Below are 23,550 nucleotides of genomic sequence, written 5' to 3' on the forward strand. Positions count from 1 at the left end.
GGCATGTGTGTCTACGGGCTGTGAGATGTACCTGTATGTTAGCACCTGATGGGCATGTGTGTCTAGGGGCTGCGAGGTGTAGCTGTATGTTGTCATCTGATGAGGGATGTGTTTCTAGGGAACGGAAGTGTAGCTGTATGTTGGCATCTGATGAGGGATGTGTTTCTGGGTACTGAAGTGTAGCTGTATGTTGGCATATGATGAGGGATGTGTTTCTGGGAACTGAAGTGTAGCTGTATGTTAGCATCTGGTAGGGTTGTGTTTCTGGGAACTGAAGTGTAGCCGTATGTTGACATCTGGTGAGGGATGTGTTTCTGGGAACTGAAGTGTAGCTGTATGTTGGTATCTGATGAGGGATGTGTTTCTCGGAATTGAAGTATAGCTGTATGTTAGCATCTGATAGGGTTGTGTTTCTGGGAACTGAAGTGTAGCTGTATGTTGGCATCTGATGAGGGATGTGTTTCTGGGAACTGAAGTGTAGCTGTATGTTGGCATCTGATGAGGGATGTGTTTCTGGGAACTGAAGTGTAGCTGTATTTTGGCATCTGATGAGGGATGTGTTTCTGGGAACTGAAGTGTAGCTGTATGTTAGCATCTGATAGGGATGTGTGTCTAGGGGCTGTGACATGTAGCTGTATGTTAGCATCTGATGGACATGTGTGTCTAGGGGCTGTGAGATGTAGCTGCATGTTGGCATCTGATGAGGCATGTGTGTCTGGGGGCTGTGAGGTGCAGCTGTATGTTAGCATCTGATGGGCATGTGTATCTACGGGTTGTGAGATGTACCTGTATGTTAGCACCTGATGGGGATGTGTGTCTAGGGGCTGCGAGGTGTAGCTGTATGTTGTCATCTGATGAGGGATGTGTTTCTAGGGAACGGAAGTGTAGCTGTATGTTGGCATCTGATGAGGGATGTGTTTCTGGGAACTGAAGAGTAGCTGTATGTTAGCATCTGGTAGGGTTGTGTTTCTGGGAACTGAAGCGTAGCCGTATGTTGGCATCTGGTGAGAGATGTGTTTCTGGGAACTGAAGTGTAGCTGTATGTTGGCATCTGATGAGGGATGTGTTTCTGGGAATTGAAGTGTAGCTGTATGTTAGCATCCGATGAGGGTTGTGTTTCTGGGAACTGAAGTGTAGCTGTATGTTGGCATCTGATGAGGGATGTGTTTCTGGGAACTGAAGTGTAGCTGTATGTTGACATTTGATGAGGGATGTGTTTCTGGGAACTGAAGTGAAGCTGTATGTTGGCATCTGATGAGGGATGTGTTTCTGGGAACTGAAGTGTAGCTGTATGTTAGCATCTGATAGGAATGTGTGTCTAGGGGCTGTGAGATGTAGCTGTATGTTAGCATCTGATGGGCATGTGTGTCTAGGGCCTGTGAGATGTAGCTGTATGTTAGCATCTGATGGGCATGTGTGTCTAGGGCCTGTGAGATGTAGCTGTATGTTAGCATCTGATGGGCATGTGTGTCTAGGGGCTGTGAGATGTAGCGTTATGTTAGCATCTGAGGGGCATGTGTGTCTACGCGCCTGTGAGATGTAGCTGTATGTTAGCACCTGATGGGGATGTGTGTGTAGGGCCTGCGAGGTGTAGCTGTATGTTGTCATCTGATGAGGGTGTGTTTCTTGGAACTGAAGTGTAGCTGTGTGTTAGCATCTGATAGGAATGTGTTTCTGGGGACTGAAGTGTAGCTATATGTTGGCATCTGATGGGCATGTGTGTCTGGGGGCTGTGAGGTGCAGCTGTATGTTAGCATCTGATGGGCATGTTTGTCTAGAGGCTGTGAGATGTAGCTTTATGTTAGCATCTGATGGGCATGAGTGTCTAGAAACTGTGAGATGTAGCTGTATGTTAGCGTCTGATGGGCATGTGTGTCTACGGGTTGTGAGATGTACCTGTATGTTAGCAGCTGATGGGGATATGTGTCTCTGGGCTGCGAGGTGTAGCTGTATGTTGTCATCTGATGAGGGATGTGTTTCTAGGGAACGGAAGTGTAGCTGTATGTTGGCATCTGATGAGGGATGTGTTTCTGGGTACTGAAGTGTAGCTGTATGTTGGCATCTGATGAGGGATGTGTTTCTTGGAACTGAAGTGTAGCTGTGTGTTAGCATCTGGTAGGGTTGTGTTTCTGGGAACTGAAGTGTAGCCGTATGTTGGCATCTGGTGAGGGATGTGTTTCTGGGAACTGAAGTGTAGCTGTATGCTGGTATCTGATGAGGGGTGTGTTTTCTGGGAATTGAAGTGTAGCTGTATGTTAGCATCTGATGAGGGATGTGTTTCTGGGAACTGAAGTGTAGCTGTATGTTGGCATCTGATGAGGGATGTGTTTCTGGGAACTGAAGTGTAGCTGTATGTTGGCATCTGATGAGGGATATGTTTCTGGGAACTGAAGTGTATCTGTATGTTGGCATCTGATGAGGGATGTGTTTCTTTGAACTGAAGTGTAGCTGTATGTTGACATCTGATAAGGGATGTGTTTCTGGGAACTGAAGTGTAGCTGTATGTTAGCATCTGATAGGGTTATGTTTCTGGAAACTGAAGTGTAGCTGTATGTTGGCATCTGATGAGGGATGTGTTTCTGGGAACTGAAGTGTAGCTGTATGTTGGCATCTGATGAGGGATGTGTTTCTGGGAACTGAAGTGTAGCTGTATGTTGGCATCTGATGAGAGATGTGTTTCTGGGAACTGAAGTGTAGCTGTATGTTGGCATCTGATGAGGGATGTGTTTCTGGGAACTGAAGTGTAGCTGTATGTTAGCATCTGGTAGGGTTGTGTTTCTGGGAACTGAAGTGTAGCCGTATGTTGGCATCTGGTGAGGGATGTGTTTCTGGGAACTGAAGTGTAGCTGTATGTTAGCATCTGATAGGGTTGTGTTTCTGGGAACTGAAGTGTAGCTGTATGTTGGCATCTGATGGGCATGTGTGTCTGGGGGTTTTGAGATGTAGCTTTATGTTAGCATCTGATGGGCATGTGTGTCTACAGGCTGTGAGATGTAGCTGTATGTTGGCATCTGATGGGCATGTGTGTCTACGGGCTGTGAGATGTACCTGTATGTTAGCACCTGATGGGGATGTGTGTCTAGGGGCTGTGAGGTGTAGCTGTATGTTGTCATCTGATGAGGGATGTGTTTCTAGGGAACGGAAGTGTAGCTGTATGCTGGTATCTGATGAGGGGTGTGTTTTCTGGGAATTGAAGTGTAGCTGTATGTTGGCATCTGATGAGGGATGTGTTTCTGGGAACTGAAGTGTAGCTGTATGTTGGCATCTGATGAGGGATGTGTTTCTGGGAACTGAAGTGTAGCTGTATGTTGGCATCTGATAGGGTTGTGTTTCTGGGAACTTAAGTGTAGCTGTATGTTGGCATCTAATGGGCATGTGTGTCTGGGGGCTGTGAGGTGCAGCTGTATGTTTGCATCTGATGGTCATGTGTGTCTAGGGGTTGTGAGATGTAGCTTTATGTTAGCATCTGATGGGCATGTGTGTCTAAAAGCTGTGAGATGTAGCTGTATGTTAGCATCTGATGGGCATGTGTGTCTACGGGCTGTTAGATGTACCTGTATGTTAGCACCTGATGGGCATGTGTGTCTAGGGGCTGTGAGGTGTAGCTGTATGTTGTCATCTGATGAGGGATGTGTTTCTAGGGAACGGAAGTGTAGCTGTATGTTAGCATCTGATAGGGTTGTGTTTCTAGAACTGAAGTGTAGCTGTATGTTGGCATCTGATGAGGGATGTGTTTCTGGGAACTGAAGTGTAGCTGTATGTTAGCATCTGATAGGGTTGTGTTTCTGGGAACTGAAGTGTAGCTGTATTTTGGCATCTGATGGGCATGTGTGTCTAGGGGCTGTGAGATGTAGCTGTATGTTAGCATCTGATGGGCATGTGTGTCTACGGGCTGTGAGATGTACCTGTATGTTAGTACCTGATGGGGATGTGTGTCTAGGGGCTGTGAGATGTAGCTGTACTTTGTCATCTGATGAGGGATGTGTTTCTAGGGGCTGTGAGTGTAGCTGTATGTTGGTATCTGATGAGGGCATGTGTTTTCTAGGAACTGAAGATGTAGCTGTATGTTAGCATCTGATAAGGGATGTGTTTCTGGGAACTGAAGTGTAGCTGTATGTTAGCATCTGATGGGGATGTGTTTCTGGGAACTGAAGTGTAGCTGTATGTTGGCATCTGATGAGGGATGTGTTTCTAGGAACTGAAGTGTAGCTGTATGTTGGCATCTGATGAGGGATGTGTTTCTAGGAACTGAAGTGTAGCTGTATGTTGGCATCTGATGAGGGATGTGTTTCTGGGAACTGAAGTGTAGCTGTATGTTAGCATCTGATGAGGGATGTGTGTCTAGGGGCTGTGAGTGTAGCTGTATGTTGCATCTGATGAGGGATGTGTTTCTGGGAATTGAAGTGTAGCTGTATGTTAGCATCTGATAGGGATGTGTTTCTGGGAACTGAAGTGTAGCTGTATGTTGGCATCTGATGAGGGATGTGTTTCTGGGAACTGAAGTGTAGCTGTATGTTGGCATCTGATGAGGGATGTGTTTCTGGGAACTGAAGTGTAGCTGTATGTTGGCATCTGATGAGGGATGTGTTTCTGGGAACTGAAGTGTAGCTGTATGTTAGCATCTGGTAGGGTTGTGTTTCTGGGAACTGAAGTGTAGCTGTATGTTGGCATCTGATGAGGGTTGTGTTTCTTGGAACTGAAGTGTAGCTGTATGTTGGCATCTGATGAGGGATGTGTTTCTGGGAACTGAAGTGTAGCAGTATGTTGGCATCTGATGAGGAATGTGTTTCTGGGAACTGACTGACTGACTGAGTTTAGTTTTAGCTGTATATTCCAGGCATCACTGAGGGGACACCAGGGATGCTTAACACATTGTGCCCATGGTCTTCGGCGTGACGAGCCAACGCTTTAACCACTAGGCTACCCCACCACCCCCTCTGGGAACTGAAGTGTAGCTGTATGTTGGCATCTGATGAGGGATGTGTTTCTGGGAACTGAAGTGTAGCTGTATGTTGGCATCTGATGAGGGATGTGTTGCTGGGAACTGAAGTGTAGCTGTATGTTAGCATCTGATAGGGTTGTGTTTCTGGAACATGACGTAAAGCTGAATGTTGGCATCTGATAAGGGATGTGTTTCTGGGAACTGAAGTGTAGCAGTATGTTGGCATCTGATGAGGAATGTGTTTCTGGGAACTGAAGTGTAGCTGTATGTTGGCATCTGATGAGGGATGTGTTTCTGGGAACTGAAGTGTAGCTGTATGTTGGCATCTGATAGGGTTGTGTTTCTGGTGTCTATACTCTGTTGTCCATGAAGAATTGACTTGTTACTCTGTAGATTTCTAATTTATCACATGAGTACAATGTTTGATGACTTTGTAACTGGAATATTTCTAAATAAAATGGCATAAAGTCTTTCACTGTAGTTCCACAACTATAATTTTGAAAAGGGATGTCTTATCTCTGTTGGTAATGATCATTAATGGAGCTGGTGTTTGCTATAAAGGCAAGATATCTTTGATGTCAACAAATCAGTAAGTGAATTTTCTAGGACCACTTAGCATATTGTATCTTAAAGGTTGAAGACTGGTCATTTCCACGTGGAAAGCATTCAGTCATATAGGCAGCCAGACATTTCGTTTATGGTTTCTCTGTTGAAATGCTCCATGGGTTGCATTCAGCCACATAGGCAATCAGACATTTGAAAGTTTGGTTTTAAATTTCAGAGATGAAAGTATGACATGAAATGTAGAAAAAGGAAAGCATAGAGTAAAACACTTAACACAAAAACACTTTCACATCAACACGTGTGATTCAGGTCAGCATAGCATTCACCTGAACTGTTCACCCAGATGATCCTCTCAGGCCAGGGACAGAAGGAGGTTAAAGTCCGAGAGGAGGCCAAGTTCTTCATTGATGGATCCCAGGCTGACAGAGGTACTCACAGTGCTGAACATTCAGTGTACCACATGTAGACAAAAGGGCTGGTACGGGTAACCCATATACCCGGGTCGGGTGGGTAATGAGTTGGACCCGGGTACCCGTCTCAGTACTCGGACCCGTTATTATCATGTGACTAATATATTAAACAATGCGATATGTTACTCTTTCATGATCAATAGGTTTTATTGTCTTTGAAGATTTAGATGTAATTAACAATCATTTATCTTGAATATAATACATGGTTAAGATATTGAAAACCTTAAAATTCTAGCCTTCGACCTGAAGAATATATTACCATTTCTTGCAAATTTGACGTCAGGAATTAACATAACGAGTAACCGGGTAGGGTAGAAAATTTGGACCCGTCCAAGCCCTAGGAGACAAGTCCGAGTACCTTAGCATGACTGAAACAGTGTAGTGTCAAAGGGAGACTGGGCTTGTGCCAGTATAAGGGTCGAGCCACCTGGAGCCTGTTTTCAAGCTCACATTATAATGTATATCGATCTTGCAGTTAATGACGATCATAGCTGAGACTTGCAACAAGTCCTGGACTGTGATCCTCTTTCAGATGATTTTCTCAACCCTTGTTCATTTCAAGACATCATTATATGTTTTACAAGGAATGCTTGGTTGTCAAGTGTTTTTGTTTTAATCTCAGAAATCATGAATTTTAGTCTTACATTTTGAATGAATATCTCTTCAGTCTGTCCTATTGTCATGCTTTGTTGTGCAATGAATATCAGCTCCGTTTCTGAGGAGTGTTTTGTAGGTGAGACTCAGGTCCAGCTTACAGGTGTGAGGTCAGAGGTCAACGTCATTATGTCGCCACTTGATGGTGGCAAGTCCAGATGTGAGTGAGTGAGTTTAGTTTTACGGCGCTTTTAGCAATATCCCAGCAATATCACGGCGGGGGACACCAGAAATGGAATACACACATTGAATCCGCATGGGGAATCGAACCCGGGTCTTCGGAGTGAGGAGCAAACGCTTTAACCACAAGGCTACCCCCACCGTCACTTCACATGTACAGATGTGCAAGTGCAGATGAGATATCTCCCTACAGTACCTGGACTTTGTGTTTACATGTCGTATGACAGTCTTTATCACCATCACGTGACGCCGGCATATGACCTGTATAACAAGGAAGCCGAACCTCCAGGTAGGTGTGTGCTGTACCGTCGCGACATATTCCAGTAAAGCTGTCTTGACAAGATATATTTTACAGGAAGATCTGCGAAACATATACGTGAGTATCGTAGATTATGTAATATCTATGCTGGCCTTGATTTAAGTTTACACAATCAGGCGTCAGGACAAACAGGTAAACCCTTCATTGTCACTCCCACCTCAGACCCCATTCCTGGAAGTGTGTTGTGTGTGATGCATATGATATTGTACTTACAAACAAGGAACTACTCTACCTAACGTTGTGACAGTGAATCGGGGTGTTAATTGTCAGATATTAGGGTTAGATAGATTCCGTTTCTTTCTAAACATCAAGCTGGAAGGTTCCAGACTTGACAGCAGACGACCTTGAGGTGTACAATATCGTCGATTGTAGTGCATGAAGTGGGCGTTACCGTCGTCACGTGACATGCAGGATATGTTATCTTAGAGACGTAACTGTAACTGTGATCGGTGAGACAGATCTCTACATTCAGCGTCTGTGTGTAGTCGGGAATGTACATCCAGGAACAAGAGTTGCGGGTGGATATATAGTTAGTGGTTTTAGGGGGATCATTGTGGGGGAAATAGAGTGATATTGGTAGAACGAGGGGCATGACTTCGAAGTAGATCGTTTATTGTGTGCCCGTACACGCCTATACATGTTCCCCCGATTCCACCTCCACCTCCTTCCACCCTTCCTACCCATATCCGTCTCTCCCTCAACCTTTGTGTTCTCTCCTACCCGTACCCGCCTCCTACCCGTATGTGTATTTCCCATCTACCCGTCCCTCCCTCTCACTCTACCCATACCCACCTCTCACACTTCACCTGTTCTCCAACCTACCCGTACATGCCTCTCCCTCTTCCTAAAGTTTCCTTCCTACCCGTACATCTTCTACATCCTCCAAGCCCTACTTTCCTCCCCGCCCTTCTCCTACTCGTACCAAAACCACCCTCATCCAATGCTCAAGCCAATATCAGTACCCGCCTCTCACCATTCTCCATGCTCCTACCGAGCCTGCCTACCAGTACCCGCTCTCTCTCCACCATCGCCTCTGCTCTATCTCCACCTCACATAGTACCTGCCTCTCACCATTCCCCTGCTCTCCCTCCTACCAGTACCCGCCTCTCACCATCCCCCTGCTCTCCCTCCTACCAGTACCCGCCTCTCACCATCCCCTTGCTCTCCCTCCTACCAGTACCCGCCTCTCACCATTCCCCTGCTCTCCCTCCTACCAGTACCCGCCTCTCACCATCACCCCTGCTCTCCCTCCTACCAGTACCCGCCTCTCACCATCCAACTGCTCTCCCCCAACCAGTACCTGCCTCCTCACCATCCCTCCTGCTCTCTCCTCCTACCAGTACCCGCCTCTCACCATCCCCTGCTCTCCCTCCTACCAGTCATCCGCCTCTCACCATCCCCCTCTCTCCCTCCCTACCAGTACCCGCCTCTCACCATCCCTCTGCCTCTCCCTCCCTACCAGTACCTGCCTCTCCCATCCATTCCACCTCCATCCCTTCCACCTCCATTCCATTCCATTCCTTCCTCACCATCCACTCCCCACCATTCCCTCCCTCCATTCCTGTCATTCCTGTTCCATTCCACCTCCTCCACCACCTCTCACTTCATTCCTTCTGTGCCATTCCTCTCCATTCCATCCCTCTCCCTCCTCTCCATTCCCCTCTTTCCGTCTACCATTTTCCTCTCCATTCCATTCCTCCCTCCTTCCACCCTCCTTTCCTGTCCCTCCCTACTCCCTACCTCCACCATTCCCCTCTCCCTCCTTCCATTCCATTCCTCACCATCTCTGTCCATTCCTTCTCATTCTCTTCCATTCTCCAGTTTCCCTCCCTTTCCCATTCCATCACTCCCAGTCTCTCCATACTGTCCATCCTCCACTGGTTTCCTTCCATTCCATTCCCCTCCACTCCCTATCCATTCCATCCTCCCTCCTCCATTCCTCCGACCTCCCTGTCCTCTGTCCCTGCTCCCTCCTCCCCCCAGTCTCCACCCTCTGTCCATTCCCTCCACCTCTCTCCTACCATCTCATTCTCCACCTCTGTTCCATTACCAGTCTCCCTCTGTCCATTCCTCCACCCTCCCTGTCCTCATGACCTCTCCCTCCAGTCTCTCCACCCTCTCCATTTTCCTCCTCCACTCCTCCCAGTCTCCACTCCCTGTCCACTGGTGCCGACTCCATCCCTACTGGTTCCTCCCCCAGTCTCCACCCTCTCTTCATTTTCCTCCACTCAATCTCCGTCCTCTGTCCTCCTTCCATCCTCCTCCAGTCTCTCCACCCTCTGTCCACTGTCCTCCCACTCCTGTCCTCTGTCCCTCCACCTCCGGTCTCCTGGTCCTGTCCATTCCTCCCTCCCAGTCCTCTCCACCCTCTGTCCTTCAGTCCTCCTGTCCCCAGGTCTCCACTCCTCCTGTCCTCCAGTCCACTCCTCCTTCCTCCACTCCTCCACCCTCTGTCCAGCCTGTATCCGACCTCTCCCCGGTCTATCCATCCTCTCCCGGCCTCTGTTCCCAGTCCTCCCTCCCAGTCCTCCTGGGGCTGTCCTCCCTCCCAGTCTCCACCTCTCTGTCCTCCTCCGTCTCCCTCTCTGTCCTTCCGTACCTCTCCCTCCTCCCGGTCCTCCGCTCCCTGTCCTTTTCATTTTCCTCTCCTCCATTCTCTCTGTTCCGACCTCCCTCCTCCCCCAGTCTCCACCCTCTGTGTCCACCTTCCTCTCCAGTATCTCCATTTGTGTGTTCTCCGTTGTCCACTGCCTCCTCCCTCCGTTCTTCCAGTCTCCTCCCGGTCTGTCCACTCCGTGCCTCTCCTTCAGTCCTCTCTCCTGTCCCTGTTCTCCTCCGGTCTCTGTGTCATCACTGGTTGTCCTCGTACCGCCCTGGGTGCCTCCCAGTCTTTCCACTGGTTCCTCCCTGTCTCACCTGTGTCCAGCCTCTCCCTCCCGGTCTCCACCCTTTCTGTCCACGGTGTGTCCGCCTCTCCTGTCCCAGTCTCCACTCTCCTGGTCCTTTTCTTCCTTCCTCATTGTCCTTCGGTCCTTTCAGTCTCCATCCTTTCTGTCCTTCAGGTGTCCGACCTCTGTCCTCCGGTCCTCAGTCTCCCTCTGTCCTTCAGTTCCGGTCCCGGTCTCCGGCCATTTTCCTCCGGTCTCCGTACCGTCCTCCGTGTCCGGCTGCCTCCGGTCCTCCGTCTCACTCTGGTTCCTGTGTCCTTCCTCCGGTCCAGTCTGTCCTGTCTGTCCTTCTCCGCCTCCCGGTCTCCACTCCTCTGTGTCAGCTGGTGCCTCCCAGCTCCAGTCTCCACCCTCTGTCCTTCTCCGGTGCCTCTCCTCCCCCGGTCCACTCTGTCTCGTGCCCTGTCCACTCCCGGTCGTCCACCACTGTCTCTGTCCTTCCTCAGTCTCCTCCTCGTGCCGACCCTCCTCCCGGTCTCCACCCTCTGTGTCCTCACCTCCCGGTCCTCTGTCCTCCTGGGTTCTCCGTGCCGGTCTCCTCTGTCTCTGTGCCTCTCCACTCCCCGGTCCTCTGTCCTCTGCTGGTGTCCTCCATCCCGGTCTCCATCCTCTGTCCCTCCTTCAGTCTCCACTCCCTGTGTCCTGGGTTTCCAACCTCTCCCTCCCGGTCCCTCCACCCTCCACTCCCTGGTCTCTCCTCTCACTCTCTCCTGGGTCTCCACCTCTCCACTGCATTGTCCACCGTCTCCTCCTCCCGGTCTCTCCACCCTCTGTCTCTCATTTCTGTTCCTGCCCTCCTCCGGTCTCCACCACTCGTCGTCCCGGTCCTCCCTCCCGGTCTCCTTCCCACTCCTCTCTGTTCCACTGGTGCCGCCCCTCCGGTCTCCTCCACCTTCTCTGTCCGGTTGTCCCTCTCCTCCGTCCAGTCCTGTCCACCTGTCCACCACCCTCCTCCTCCTCCTTTCCTTTTCCACTCCTCCTGTCTCCTCTCTTCCAGCCTCCTCCCCTCCGGTTCCACTCCTCTGTCCTGGGTTGCCGTGTCCTCCTTTCTCCGTCCTTTCTCTCCACTCATCCCTGTTTCCCTCCGGTCCTCCGTCCTGGTCTCTCGGCTCTCATTTTCCACCCTGCCTCTCCCCGTCTGTGTCGCCGATCCGGTCTCTCCACCGTCCTCTGTCCACTGCTGGTCCATTCCTTCCTCCTTCTCCGTCCTCGTTTCCGTTCCTCTCCGGTCTCCCTGTGTCCTCGTGCCACTCTCCTCCTGGTGTCCTGGTTCCTCCTCCAGTCCTCTCCTGTCCTCCATTTTCCGACCCTCTCCTCCCTGTCTCTCCACTCTCTGTCCTTTTCCGGTCCCAGTCTCTCCACTCGTGCCCCGGTCCTCCACTGTCTCTGTCCTCGTGCCTCCTCCACTCCTCCGGTCTGGTTCCACTCCGGTCTCCTGTCCTGGTTCCCGGTCTCCCTCTGGGTCCGGGTCTCCACTCTCTGTCCTTCCATTTTCGACCTCTCCTCCAGTCTCCACCTCTGTCCTGTCCTCGTGCCACTCCTCCTCCGGTCTCACTGTCCTGTCCTCCTCCACCCTCCGGTCCTCATTTCCTGTCGCCTCCTGGTCCTCCACCGTCTCCTCCACCTCTCTGTTCTCCGTGCGACTGTGTCCTCCTCCACCCTGTCCTCTGTCCTGGGTCTCCTCCACCCTCTGTCCTGGTTGTCCTCCGGTCCACTCCTCCCGGTCTGTTCTGCTGTCTCTGTCCTGTTCCTCCTCCTCCTCCTCCACTCTGTCCTCGTGGTTCTGTCCTCCCGGTCTCTCCACCCTCTGTCCTCGTGCCGATTGTCCCTCCGGTCTCCTTTTCTGTCCTATCCTCCTCCCGGTCTCCTCCTGCCTGTTGCCGTGCGTCTCCTCCCGGTCTCTCCGTCTCTGTCTGTCCTGGTTTTCCTGGGGTCCCTCCTGGCAGTCTCTGTCCCTGGGTTCCTTCCTCCCCGGTCTCCACTCAGGTCTTTCCTTTCTGTCCTGGTTTCCGCCTCTCCCAGCTCCGGTCTCCTCTGTCCACCTGGTGCCCTCCTCTCCTGGTCTCCCCTCTGTTCCTCTCCTCCCCGTCTCTGTCCACTGTCCTCCCGGTGTCTCCACCCTCATTCCGTCCTCCTCCTCCAGTCTCCACCCTGTGTCCATGTTGCCTCGTACCTCCGGTCTCCACCCTCTGTCCTCCCGGTCTCCTCCACCCTCTGTCCTGGGTGCCCTCCCGTCTCTCCACCTCTGTCCTCCGGTCTCTCACCCTGGTGTCCACTCCACTCCATTCCTCCCAGTCTCACCTCTGTCCTCCTGCCGGTCCTCCCACTCCTCTCTCCTTGTCCGTGCTTTCCTCCGGTCTCCACTCTGTCCTTTCATCCTACTCCCCGGTCTCCACCCTCTGTCCTCGGCCCTCCTCCGGTCTCTCCACTCCTGTCCTCCTCCTGTCTCCACTCTCTCTCTGTCCTGGGTTTCCTCTCCCACGGTCTCCTCCCTCCCTGTCTTCCTTCCCGCCTCCTCCCTGTCCTCCTGCCGTGTCCCCTCCTCCGGTCTCCACCTCCTGTCCTGCCGGTGTCCATTCCTCCCGTGTCCTCTCCTCTCCTGTCTGTCCTCCTCCCGGTCTCCATCCTCTCTGTCCTCTTCCGGTCTCCACCCTCTCTGTCCCATTCCTCCCTCCTCCTCCATTCCTCTTTCCTTCGGTACTCCACCCGGTTCGTTCCTCTCCTCCCTCCTCCCTACCTGTCATCACATGCCTCTCTCCTCCCTCTCTTTCCTGCTACCAGATTACCCACCTCCTGTCCTCTCCCTCACTTCATGTCCTACCAGTCTCCACCCTGTCTGTCCTCTCCTTCTGGTCCCCTTTCCATCCCGGTCCCGGTCCTCTCCATCTCTGTCCACTGTGTTCCTCTCTCCTCCCCAGTCTCTCCTCTCTGTCCTCCTCTCTTCACCTTCCTCCAGTCTCTCCTTTCCATCTCGTCTCCACCTCTCTCTCCCGCCTCCTCCAGTCACGTGTCCATGTTCCTCTCCTCCCTGATTCACCTCTGTCCACTTCCCACATCTCTCCACCTCTCTCTTCCACTTCCTCCACCACTCCTTCCCTCCTCTCCTCTCTCTTCCTCTCCTACCAGTCTCTGTCCACATTTCCTCCCTCCTCTCCTCTGTCCTTCCTACCCCTCTCCCAGTCCTCCACCGTCTCTCTCCTGTTACCTCTTTCCATCCTACCAGGTACCCACATCTCTCTCTCCTCCTGATTCACCCTGTCCTACCAGGGGTACCTACATCTCTCTCCTCCTCACTTCACCCTCCTACCAGTACCCACATCTCTCTGCTCCCTGATTCGCCCTCCTACCAGTACCCACATCTCTCTCCTCCTCTCTTCCCGCTCCTACCAGTACCCACATCTCTCTCCTCCCTGATTCACCCTCCTACTAGTACCCACATCTCTCACCTCCTCTTTTAAGCTTCCTACCAGTACCCACATATCTCTCCTCCAGCTTCACCCTCCTACCAGTACCCACATCTCTCTCCTACCTGCTTCACCCTCCTACCAGTACCCACATCTCTCTCCTACCTGCTTCACCCTCCTACCAGTACCCACATCTCTCTCCTACCTGCTTCACCCTCCTACCAGTACCCACATCTCTCTCCTCCCTGATTCACCCTCCTACCAGTACCCACATCTCTCTCCTCCCCGCATCACCCTCCATCCAGTACCCACATCTCTCTCCTCCTCTCTTCACCCTCCTACCAGTACCCACATCTCACTCTGTCTATCTTCACCATCCTACCAGTACCTACATCTCTCTGCTCCTCACTTCACCCTCCTACCAGTACCCACATCTCTCTCCTCCCCGCACCAGCCTCCAACCAGTACCCACATCTCTCTCCTCCCCGCTTCACCCTCCTACCAGTACCCACATCTCTCTCCTCCCCGCACCAGCCTCCAACCAGTACCCACATCTCTCTCTTCCTCCCTTCACCCTCCTACCAGTACCCACATTTCTCTCCTCCTCTCTTCACCCTCCTACCAGTACCACATCTCTCTCCTCTTCACTTCACCCTCCTACCAGTACCCACATCTCTCTTCTCCTCTCTTCACCCTCCTACCAGTACCCACATCTCTCTCCTCCTTCACTTCACCCTCCTACCAGTACCCACATCTCTCTCCTCTTCACTTCACCCTCCTACCAGTACCCACATCTCTCTTCTCCTCTCTTCACCCTCCTACCAGTACCCACATCGCTCTCCTCTTCACTTCACCCTCCTACCAGTACCCACATCGCTCTCCTCTTCACTTCAGCCTCCTACCAGTACCCACATCTCTACTCTTCACGTCACCCTCCTGCAAGTACCCACGTCTTCCTCCTCCCCAACTCTCCTTCCAACACGTACCCGCCTCTCCCTCCAACACATAATCACCTCTGCTTCCTCACCGCTTCTCCCTCCTACCAGAACTCACATCTCCCTTCTTCCCAGCGCTCCCTCCACCCCTGCTCTCTCCCATGTAATCAGTCGGGTAAGAATAATTAGAGTACTGGACCTTCTTCCCACAGTACTATGACTTAATATTCACAAGGCGCGTGTGTCCCTAACTCCATTCCATTATGACAAAACTCGCTTATAAGCCTGTACCCCGGAAGTTACCTGTACATCAAGGAAGCCAGACGACAAGCAGGTGAATACTGTACTGTCTCGACATATTCCAGAAATTCCTTCTTGATGTAGCTGTATTTGGTTAATTTTCATCGCAATACATGCGTGAGTATAGTAGATTATGTAATTTCTATGTCGACCTTCATTTAAGTGTTCACAATCAGGCGTCAGGGCAAACAGGTAAACCCTTCATTGTCACTACCCACCTCAGACGCCATTACTCGTGGTGTGTTGTACACGCTGCATGTTATATTGCACTTACAAAACAAGGACAACTCGACCTAACATTACCACAGAGATATAGGGTGTTACTGGCATATATTAGAAATAGATACATTCCGTTTCTTTACAAGTATCAAACTGGCAGAGCCCAGTTGTGACTTGACAGCAGTCAAACTTGAGGTATGATATTATTGTGGATCGTTGTGCATGGGCGTTATCGTCGTCAAGCTACAAGTAGGACAGGCTATTTTTTAGGCGTTTAATGTGCTTGTGATCACTGAGAGAGTTCTGTCATTGGGTGACTGCGGGTGGTGGGGTAGATAAAGGGGCACGAGTTCGGGGTGGATAAACAGTTGATGTTTCTAGCCAGCTCGAGGTGAGGGAAATATGGGTAGATTGAATAGTATATTGTGTGAGGTAGAACAAGTGGCGTAAGGGTAGCCTAATTGTTAAAGTGACTGCTCTTCATACTGATGACCAGGGTTCGATCACGGGTACAGTGTGTGAAGCGGCGTTAATCCATACTCACTCACTCATGGTATATTATTGGGTTGTGTTCAGTCCCAGCGAGTTGTTAGGCTGAGTTAGTACTGTTGTCTCTTTGTTGTAATTGATGTTATGCCTATGGTGAACTTGAGTGTGTTGGCGGAGGTACCAGTCCTTGCACCTACAGCTAATTTAAGGGCAATTGTTAATGTATTTGTATTTGTTTGCTATTTATTGGAAAAGGGCAAATTCGTTGATGGACTCTGTCTGGAAGTTGAGGGACAAATAAGGTGAAGAAATATACAACTGATGAGCAAATAAAACAAATTAGCATTGAGCTTAGAGTAAATTAGGATGGAAACAAGCCATGCAAAAGTGGAAGAAAGATATGTTTGACTTGCGAGAGTCCGGTAGTTGATATTGTCTTGTATTCGTGACGAGGCCGTGTCGGTGTAGTTGTCGGTCCCAACTGTGACCATGTATGAACTCACAACGCCGTTTAGAAAGTGAGCAGATGGAACCTGTACTATATTTGGGATTACACTTTATCAGGAAAGTACTGATTCTAGTACTGACGTTAAGTCCCATCCGAGATTCGAACCCACTCTCTTCGTGTGGGAGTTAGAGTCACTAATCCTGTCTAGCGGACCCATCTGTTTGAATGACTTAATGGATATGATAGAGCGGTGGGTAGCCAAGTGGGTAAAGCGTTCGCTCGTCTCGTCAAAGGTCTGGGTTCGATCACCACATGGGAACAATGTGTGAAGCCCAGTCCTGGTTTCGCCCGCAGTGATATTGCTGGAATATTGCTAAAACCCAATTCAGTTACTTACTCACTCACTCAATAATGGATATAGTAAACTAAGTCTAAGACTGGGGTTTACAGGGTTGTTCTCTTCTAGTCCTCACAAGGGCTGTTGCCTCTTTTCCCTTCATTGATGTAGTGAAATGTGTTTGCCGGAGTTTTACTGAAAATCATACTTCATCATGGGGAAGTGCTAAATTTCAACGCATATATTTTCTTCGAATTAGTTTGCGATTCTTGATAAACTGTTCATATTATTTTATTGAAGTGAATTAGGACAATGTTATGTTTGTTTCAGAATGGACGACTTCCCCAAATGTTCTGTGTGTCAGCAGCAGTTTACCCTGCAAGGCCCCGGCCCCTACCTACTGCCCTGTCTACACGCTGTGTGTGAGACATGTGTGACATCTGCAGCTGGCGGTGTGATATCATGCTCCACATGTCAGAGGGAGGTCAACCTCACAGACACAAGCCTCCAGAAGGATGCAGTGAGACAGAAGGAAATATTCCACCTGACAGTCAAACATCGCCCCACAGAGCTTCTCTGTACACACGAAGATGACGGCAACCAGGCTGTGTGTTGGTGTCCAGAGTGTGAAGAGTTCCTCTGTGAATTCTGCCAGAACTTGCACAACAGCTTCAAATCGACCAGACGACATGTTGTTGAAACCATTGTGGACACAGCACCAGGAGGCATGCAGGCTGAACCAGTTTGCAAACTTCACAAGCGTTATCCTCTGGAATATTTTGACAAAAGCTGCAACATTTTAATCTGTGCTAAATGCAGACTTGGCGACCATGCTGAACACGACGTTGAAGATTTAGACGTAGCTTCTGACGCTGCTAAAGGGCGGATAGAACAACATGGGAAGAACGTGACTGCACATCATAAGTCTCGCCAAGCATATCTGAAGAGCATCAGCAAAGCTGTGAATGACACCAAGAAGACAAGCAGTGCTGTGAAGGAGACCATCCACCACACTTTCCATTCTCTGAGGACACAACTCGATCAAAGAGAGAAGGAACTGATCATCGATCTTGACAATCAGACGAAGCAGAAACTGTCAAATCTACACACAGAGCAAGTTACCTCTGAAGGCGAGAGTGAACGATGCAAGTGGACTTCAGACTACATCAAGACAGTGCTCAGATGTGCTTCAAACTCGGACTTTCTGACACTGGAGAGTTCAATCCAAGAAACAGCACAGACTCACCTCAGATCAGTTCCACCAGAGCAGCACTGTTCACCTGCAGCCGTCTTCAACATGAGAGGACTGGAAAAATTGAAAACCGACATTTCTAAGTTTGGGTCTCTCGTTGGAGATGGATCAGCATCTGATGAACACACACTGAGGGGTACTTACTTCTTGCTCTGCCAATATATGTTACTTCTCACTCAATATGTCACACATTTGATTTTTCTTTCAGTATTTCCTAGCATACTGTCAAGTATTTCTTAACATGCTTTGTCCGAAAAAAATGATAGCTTGTTGATGTTTCTCTTGACCATTCATTTAATTTGATTTTAAGATGGTGAGCTGATGTTAGTTCTATTCCTTTCTAAAAAAGACTCGGTGAAACATAAAATGATTGATTGGTAACAATTGTGGGTTATTTTACAGACAGAGGTACACAGACAGATGACATCCATCTACCTGACCTGGAGAACACTCTCAAGCATGTAAGTACTTCTTAGTAAGCATACGTATATATGTCTCGTAGTCTCTGAGGTAATAATTATTGTCACCTGCGTACATATAATGTTCATATTGAACTTATGCTTGTATGTTAGAAGTGAAACAAGCCTACTGTTTTGTGAATCTTGGATTGCGACATTGAAATACTTCCTTTTGTTTCAAGTTGAAGCTTCCAGAGACCTCTAAGGATCCAACAGCACTACCACAGTTTGGTGAGGTTATTTTCCATTACTTTGCAAAACGTAAGAATGGAAAATAACGTAACTGTATGTGTCCCTTTACTTTTCATGCCATATTATCAGAAGCACATACTTCTAACTCCTGTATGATTTAAACAGAAATAGTTATGAATGGGCAGAAGATGGCCCCATAAGCTATTTATCCAAAGGATATCTAAGTGATTAATATTTGAACAGATTTTGGTCTTTTCATGTTGATATGATACTGTGATACTTGTACACTTAAGGGCACAAATCTGATACGTTATCAATACCCGTTTGTAATGGACAGAAGCTGAGGGTAAACAATGTTGAAATGTGACTTTACTGACATTAAAGGGACCCAGGTCTGTCCTAGCCGATAATTTGTTGTGTATAAAGGTGGAGTACCTCTCATTTTGAAACAAAGAAAGTCCCAAATATCGAAGTTACTGTTATGTCCTAATGTGTATGAGCACGGCTATTTTTGTTCTTCATGCTAGAGAATATTTTGCAGATGCGGGGACGAACACCTACAGTCTGGAATCAGGAACAGGGACCACGTTGACACTGCAGTGTGAGTATAATCAGTTGCTTGCTTGAACTTGCTGTAACACCGATAGGTTACTGGATGAAACGTTCTTTCCTGACGTGTGACGGTGCTGTCCAGGTTTGCTGCTGAAACCCTATGACATTGTGGACCTTGTGTACCATTGGAATCCGATAGAGGTATTGTTTTAGTGATCCCCATCTTCTGAACAACGGATATGGTACTGGGTGTATTCAAGTTTCCGTGTCTTCTGAACAAAGGATATGGTACTGGGTGTATTCAGGTTTCCGTATCTTCTGACCACAGGCTGTGGTACTGGATTTGGTCTTAAAGTTTGATCGTTAGACCACAGACTGTATTAGATGCCGTGATGGTGCCCGCTCTTTAAACACTCATTATAGCGCTAGGTGTAGTGATGGCCGCCTTTTAACACTCATTATAGCGCTGGGTGTTTGATCATGAGAACCCAGACTGTATTAGATGTCGTGATGGTGCCCGCCCTTTAAACACTCATTATAGCGCTAGGTGTAGTGATGGCCGCTTTTAACACTCATTATAGCGCTGGGTGTTTGATCATTAGAACACAGACTGTATTAGATGTCGTGATGGTGCCCGCCCTTTAAACACTCATTATAGCGCTAGGTGTAGTGATGGCCGCCTTTTAACACTCATTATAGCGCTGGGTGTTTGATCATTAGAACACAGACTGTATTAGATGTCGTGATGGTGCCCGCCCTTTAAACACTCATGATAGTGCTCGGTGTAGTGATGTCCTCCTTTAAACACTCATTATAGCGCTGGGTGTAGTGATGCCCGCCTTTAAACACTCATTATAGCGCTGGGTGTAGTGATGCCCGCCTTTAAACACTCATTATAGCGCTGGGTGTAGTGATGTTCGCCTTTAAACACTCATTATAGCGCTGGGTGTGGTGATGTCCGCCTTTAAACACTCGTTATAGCGCTGGGTGTAGTGATGTCCGCCTTTAAACACTCATTATAGCGCTGGGTGTGGTGATGTCCGCCTTTGAACACTCATTATAGCGCTGGGTGTGGTGATGTCCGCCTTTAAACACTCATTATAGCGCTGGGTGTAGTGATGTCCGCCTTTTAACACAATATATGGTACTGGATGTTACGGTCTTGCTTGCTCTTTAAACAAAGGACACGTTACTTGGTGTAGTGATGCTGCGCCTGGTTTATATAGGGGGTTCTGTGGTACTAGTTTTTACTATTTAATTTCGTTTTAACACCGAAGTGAGTGAGGTCAGTTTTACGCCGCACTCAGCAATATTCCAGCTATATGGTGGCGGTCTGTAAATAATCGAGCCTAGAGACGACAATCCAGAGATCAACAGCTTGAGCATCGATCTACGCAACTTGGATACGAGTTGTGTCAACCAGGTAAGAGAGCTTGACCATCCGATCCCGTTAGTCGCCTCTTACGACAAACATTGTTCACACTTGTGGGAAAACCAAAGGGTACATATTATAGTGCAGAAAATAGGGAGAATCTTAGCAAACAACTCTACACAGGGCGGGGCCACAAACCACAAAATGAAGCCTTCACTGGAAACTACCATCAAGTTTTATAACATGCTCAACTGAATTCCTTATGTGTATATTTTTAAATGAAGAATTATATAGTCATTTCTTAATTTTAACAAGCAAAAACATCTAAGTGATCAGCAAACTTATAATATAAAACAAGCAAAATTCCACCTATATGGTGGCGGTCTGTAAATAATCGAGTCTGGGCCAGACAATCTTGTGATCAGCAGCATGAGTATCGATTTACGCCATCGGAATACGATGACATGTGTCAACTAAGTCAGCAAGTCTGACCACCCAATCCCGTTAGTCGCCTCTTACGACAAGCATGGGGTATTATCAATTCTAACCCGGATCTTCACGGGTGTGTAAGCACTGGACATGGAGTTACACGCCCTTTAAACAATAGGCATGCCACCGGTTCTAGTTTTTGGTAAGCCTGTGCAGTTTTATCGTCATGAGGTTTGGGGTGAAGAATTATTGGCTTTGAATATTGAGAGTTTTAGCGTCTGTTTCGTCAATACTGTTTCTAGAAGACGCAACTTTCGTATGTATCAACAGAATCCATATTCCCTTATGTCATTCCAAAGCCTCGGACGTATCGTTATAGACAGTGAACCATCAGCTTGAGGAAGCATGGGTCTAAAATTACATGTGTTTATTTTGTGTTGGCGCTTAGAGTAGGTGGTAAATATATTTGTAACTGAAGCCCTGGCTATGGACACAATCCACTAGGGTGTTGCCGAGGTGACCACTGAAGGTTAGCCAGACTGGGCGTCACGGAGGACATGGGATGTGATATGAATGTGTCTACAATGGGTCACCGAAATGCGTGTTTACTCAAGGAGATGTGTATTCGCAGTGACTGACTTACTCAAGAATAGATGTATTTGATGTATTCTGACCCACAGAATTCAGTGTACTTGTAGGGACTCCAGTTGGAATTTGCCCCCCAAAACTATATTACGAATTTAAAGGGGCGACATATGGATGTGCAATCAAAAGCCGACGCACACTATGAGGGTCTACCTGGTTCTCACTAACTTGATCTGACTGGTCTACTGTCCCGTTGTCTAATGTCTAAACCAAGGGCCTAAATCACCACAAATTTGTTTCATTATCTTTGTTAACATTTAGAACAAATTCTTGGCTTTTGTGTATTGTAAAATAACTCATTGTCGGTGTCAGTTTGTGTCAATCAGTGAGATGAAAGTCTAACGTTATAACAGTAAGATCTGGGATTTGATGAGCTGTAATAAATATTATACTTTAGAAACATTTATACTTTGCGAAAATCGCTTTCAGACTAAAAGTTGATTGACGATAGTTAAACTATTTGCGTATGAAATAAACGTTTTTCATATCACAAAATGTTCGCCCATTAATTAAAAGTCAAATACCTGTGATAATGATTGGCCAGGTTGTCAGTCCTCCCGGTGAAATTATATTTTATTGTTTCTTGAAAAAATTTGAAACGGACCTCCTTGAGATATACGAAATTGATAAATTCAAAACCATCTTTAATACTTCCATCTGTCCCAGCCAATACACATGACTCGACCACCTCCCCACACAGAGTGTGTTGAAACTGGGCACAGTGATTGAAGCGGACGTAGAAGTTACCTGTTGACACTGTGTCTGGTGGACACTCAGATGTAAAAATATCATCAAACAACTGCTTTTTATATCTTATTGTTTAGTACACTGTATAAGAAGAGTTTAGAATACCAACAGTAATAGTTTTATCATGAAATGATGTTTATACACATGGGTTTTTCATACGGAAATGTCTATTTCTGACTACTGACAGCAAACCAGCTCAACTGACAGTGTCTGACAAAATGTTTCATGGAGTGTTTATTTCATTGTCAGTCAATATAAAACTGTATGAAAAACATTTAGAATACCCATACAAATATTTTCACAGTATAATTGTGTGTATTTAAGTGACAGTGGTGATACAATTCACACACAGACGAAAATGGCGGCCGATCATTCAGTGTGCTGTTTTGTAAACATTGAAACGAGGTTGACAATAACATGACTAATTTGTTGTCTGAAGTCGGGAAATTTGTTAAACTGTAAACAAAATGTATATTTCCAGGTCCTAAACTACAACTGGACGCTGCTCGAGCCAACACCGACGAGTGCCACGTAACTACAGACGGTGAGCTGGTGAACTCGCCGCTCGCCACACAACACAGACACAGCGGCAGGTTACGGGAATATCGGGGTACATGTGCCTCCTCCCCCATCCCCCTTCCTCTATCCCCCTCTACTGTCACCCCTGTCCCACACACACCACGATACTGGGAGACACACTCTAGGGTGGGTGTGGTGAGTGGAGGGTTGTGGTGGCTTGTCCTGGAGATGGGTGTGGTGGAGGAGAGCCAGGTAGACAGTAACTGGTATGTTTGTCACCAGCGCCGCTCCTGGTGTGTCTGTGTATGGAGCTGTGACACACACCGGGGGAGTCTCTGTACCAGTGTGTGGCAGCAGGGGGAGAAGGGGAAGTGTTACACTAACACAATGTCTACCACACCCGGCACACAGGCCACCCTCCACTACGGCGTTGTGCTGGATGTGGGGAGGGGGAGACTCGCCTTCATCGACCTCGACAGGGAGGTTGTTTTAGCCAAGGTCGATGTTGAGTGGAGCGAGTCTCTTCTTCCCATGTTTGGTGTTGGGGAGCCAGAACGCTACACAGTCAACATGAAGGTGATAAGTGGGGCAGATATCACCATGACTGACACCAAGAAGTCACTTATCTATGACGCCCTGAATTAGACAATGAAATAAACATGACATTGTGTAAACTTGTAAGTGTGACTTAGTTATTTTTAACTGTCAAATGTAATTGTAGTGATTGAGGCGGACGTATAAGTTGTCTGTCTATGTGCTGTTTGTTGTGGACAAGAATGTAACGAAGTCAGCTAAATGTGTTGTTTTACTGCTTGACTGGAATCTCTTGGGTATGAGAAAGATTTTACATCCACACATGACTATTGTTATGATTATTATTCTCCAGTAGTTGACCAGTTTATCATACATTTCATACATGTCTGGGAAATATCACAACAAATAACTGAGTCACAAATTCATCAAAAGTTGTTTCAAATCATGAATTTATCGCCATGTTTCGTTTCTTCTCTGTAATACAAATGTTTTAAATCCCACATGAATATTGTTGAGATGAAATTATTGTAGTTGTGAATCCACATACGACACAGTTGATGTCAGTGAAGAAATATGATGAAAGTGATTGAAGCGGACATAGAATGTCCCCGTTTACATGTTGTGACGTATATTCAGAAATA

General features: G+C 48.0%; 1 protein-coding gene across 1 annotated transcript; it reads left to right on the forward strand.

Annotated features, from left to right (window-relative positions):
• The first annotated feature begins 7,084 nt into the window (after positions 1 to 7,084).
• Positions 7,085 to 23,049, forward strand: LOC124278496 (E3 ubiquitin-protein ligase TRIM33-like). Its single transcript, XM_046714198.1, has 6 exons — positions 7,085 to 7,099; positions 16,540 to 17,597; positions 17,864 to 17,922; positions 18,102 to 18,150; positions 18,653 to 18,712; positions 22,338 to 23,049. The coding sequence occupies exons 2-6, from the start codon at positions 16,541 to 16,543 to the stop codon at positions 23,018 to 23,020; spliced, it is 1,908 nt and encodes a 635-aa protein (XP_046570154.1). The 5' UTR covers positions 7,085 to 7,099; position 16,540; the 3' UTR covers positions 23,021 to 23,049.
• Positions 23,050 to 23,550: the final 501 nt, after the last annotated feature.

The sequence above is a fragment of the Haliotis rubra genome, unplaced genomic scaffold (genome assembly GCF_003918875.1).
Source record: "Haliotis rubra isolate DU_JTF1 unplaced genomic scaffold, ASM391887v1 Scf2385, whole genome shotgun sequence".
Classification (NCBI taxonomy): Eukaryota; Metazoa; Mollusca; class Gastropoda; order Lepetellida; family Haliotidae; genus Haliotis; species Haliotis rubra.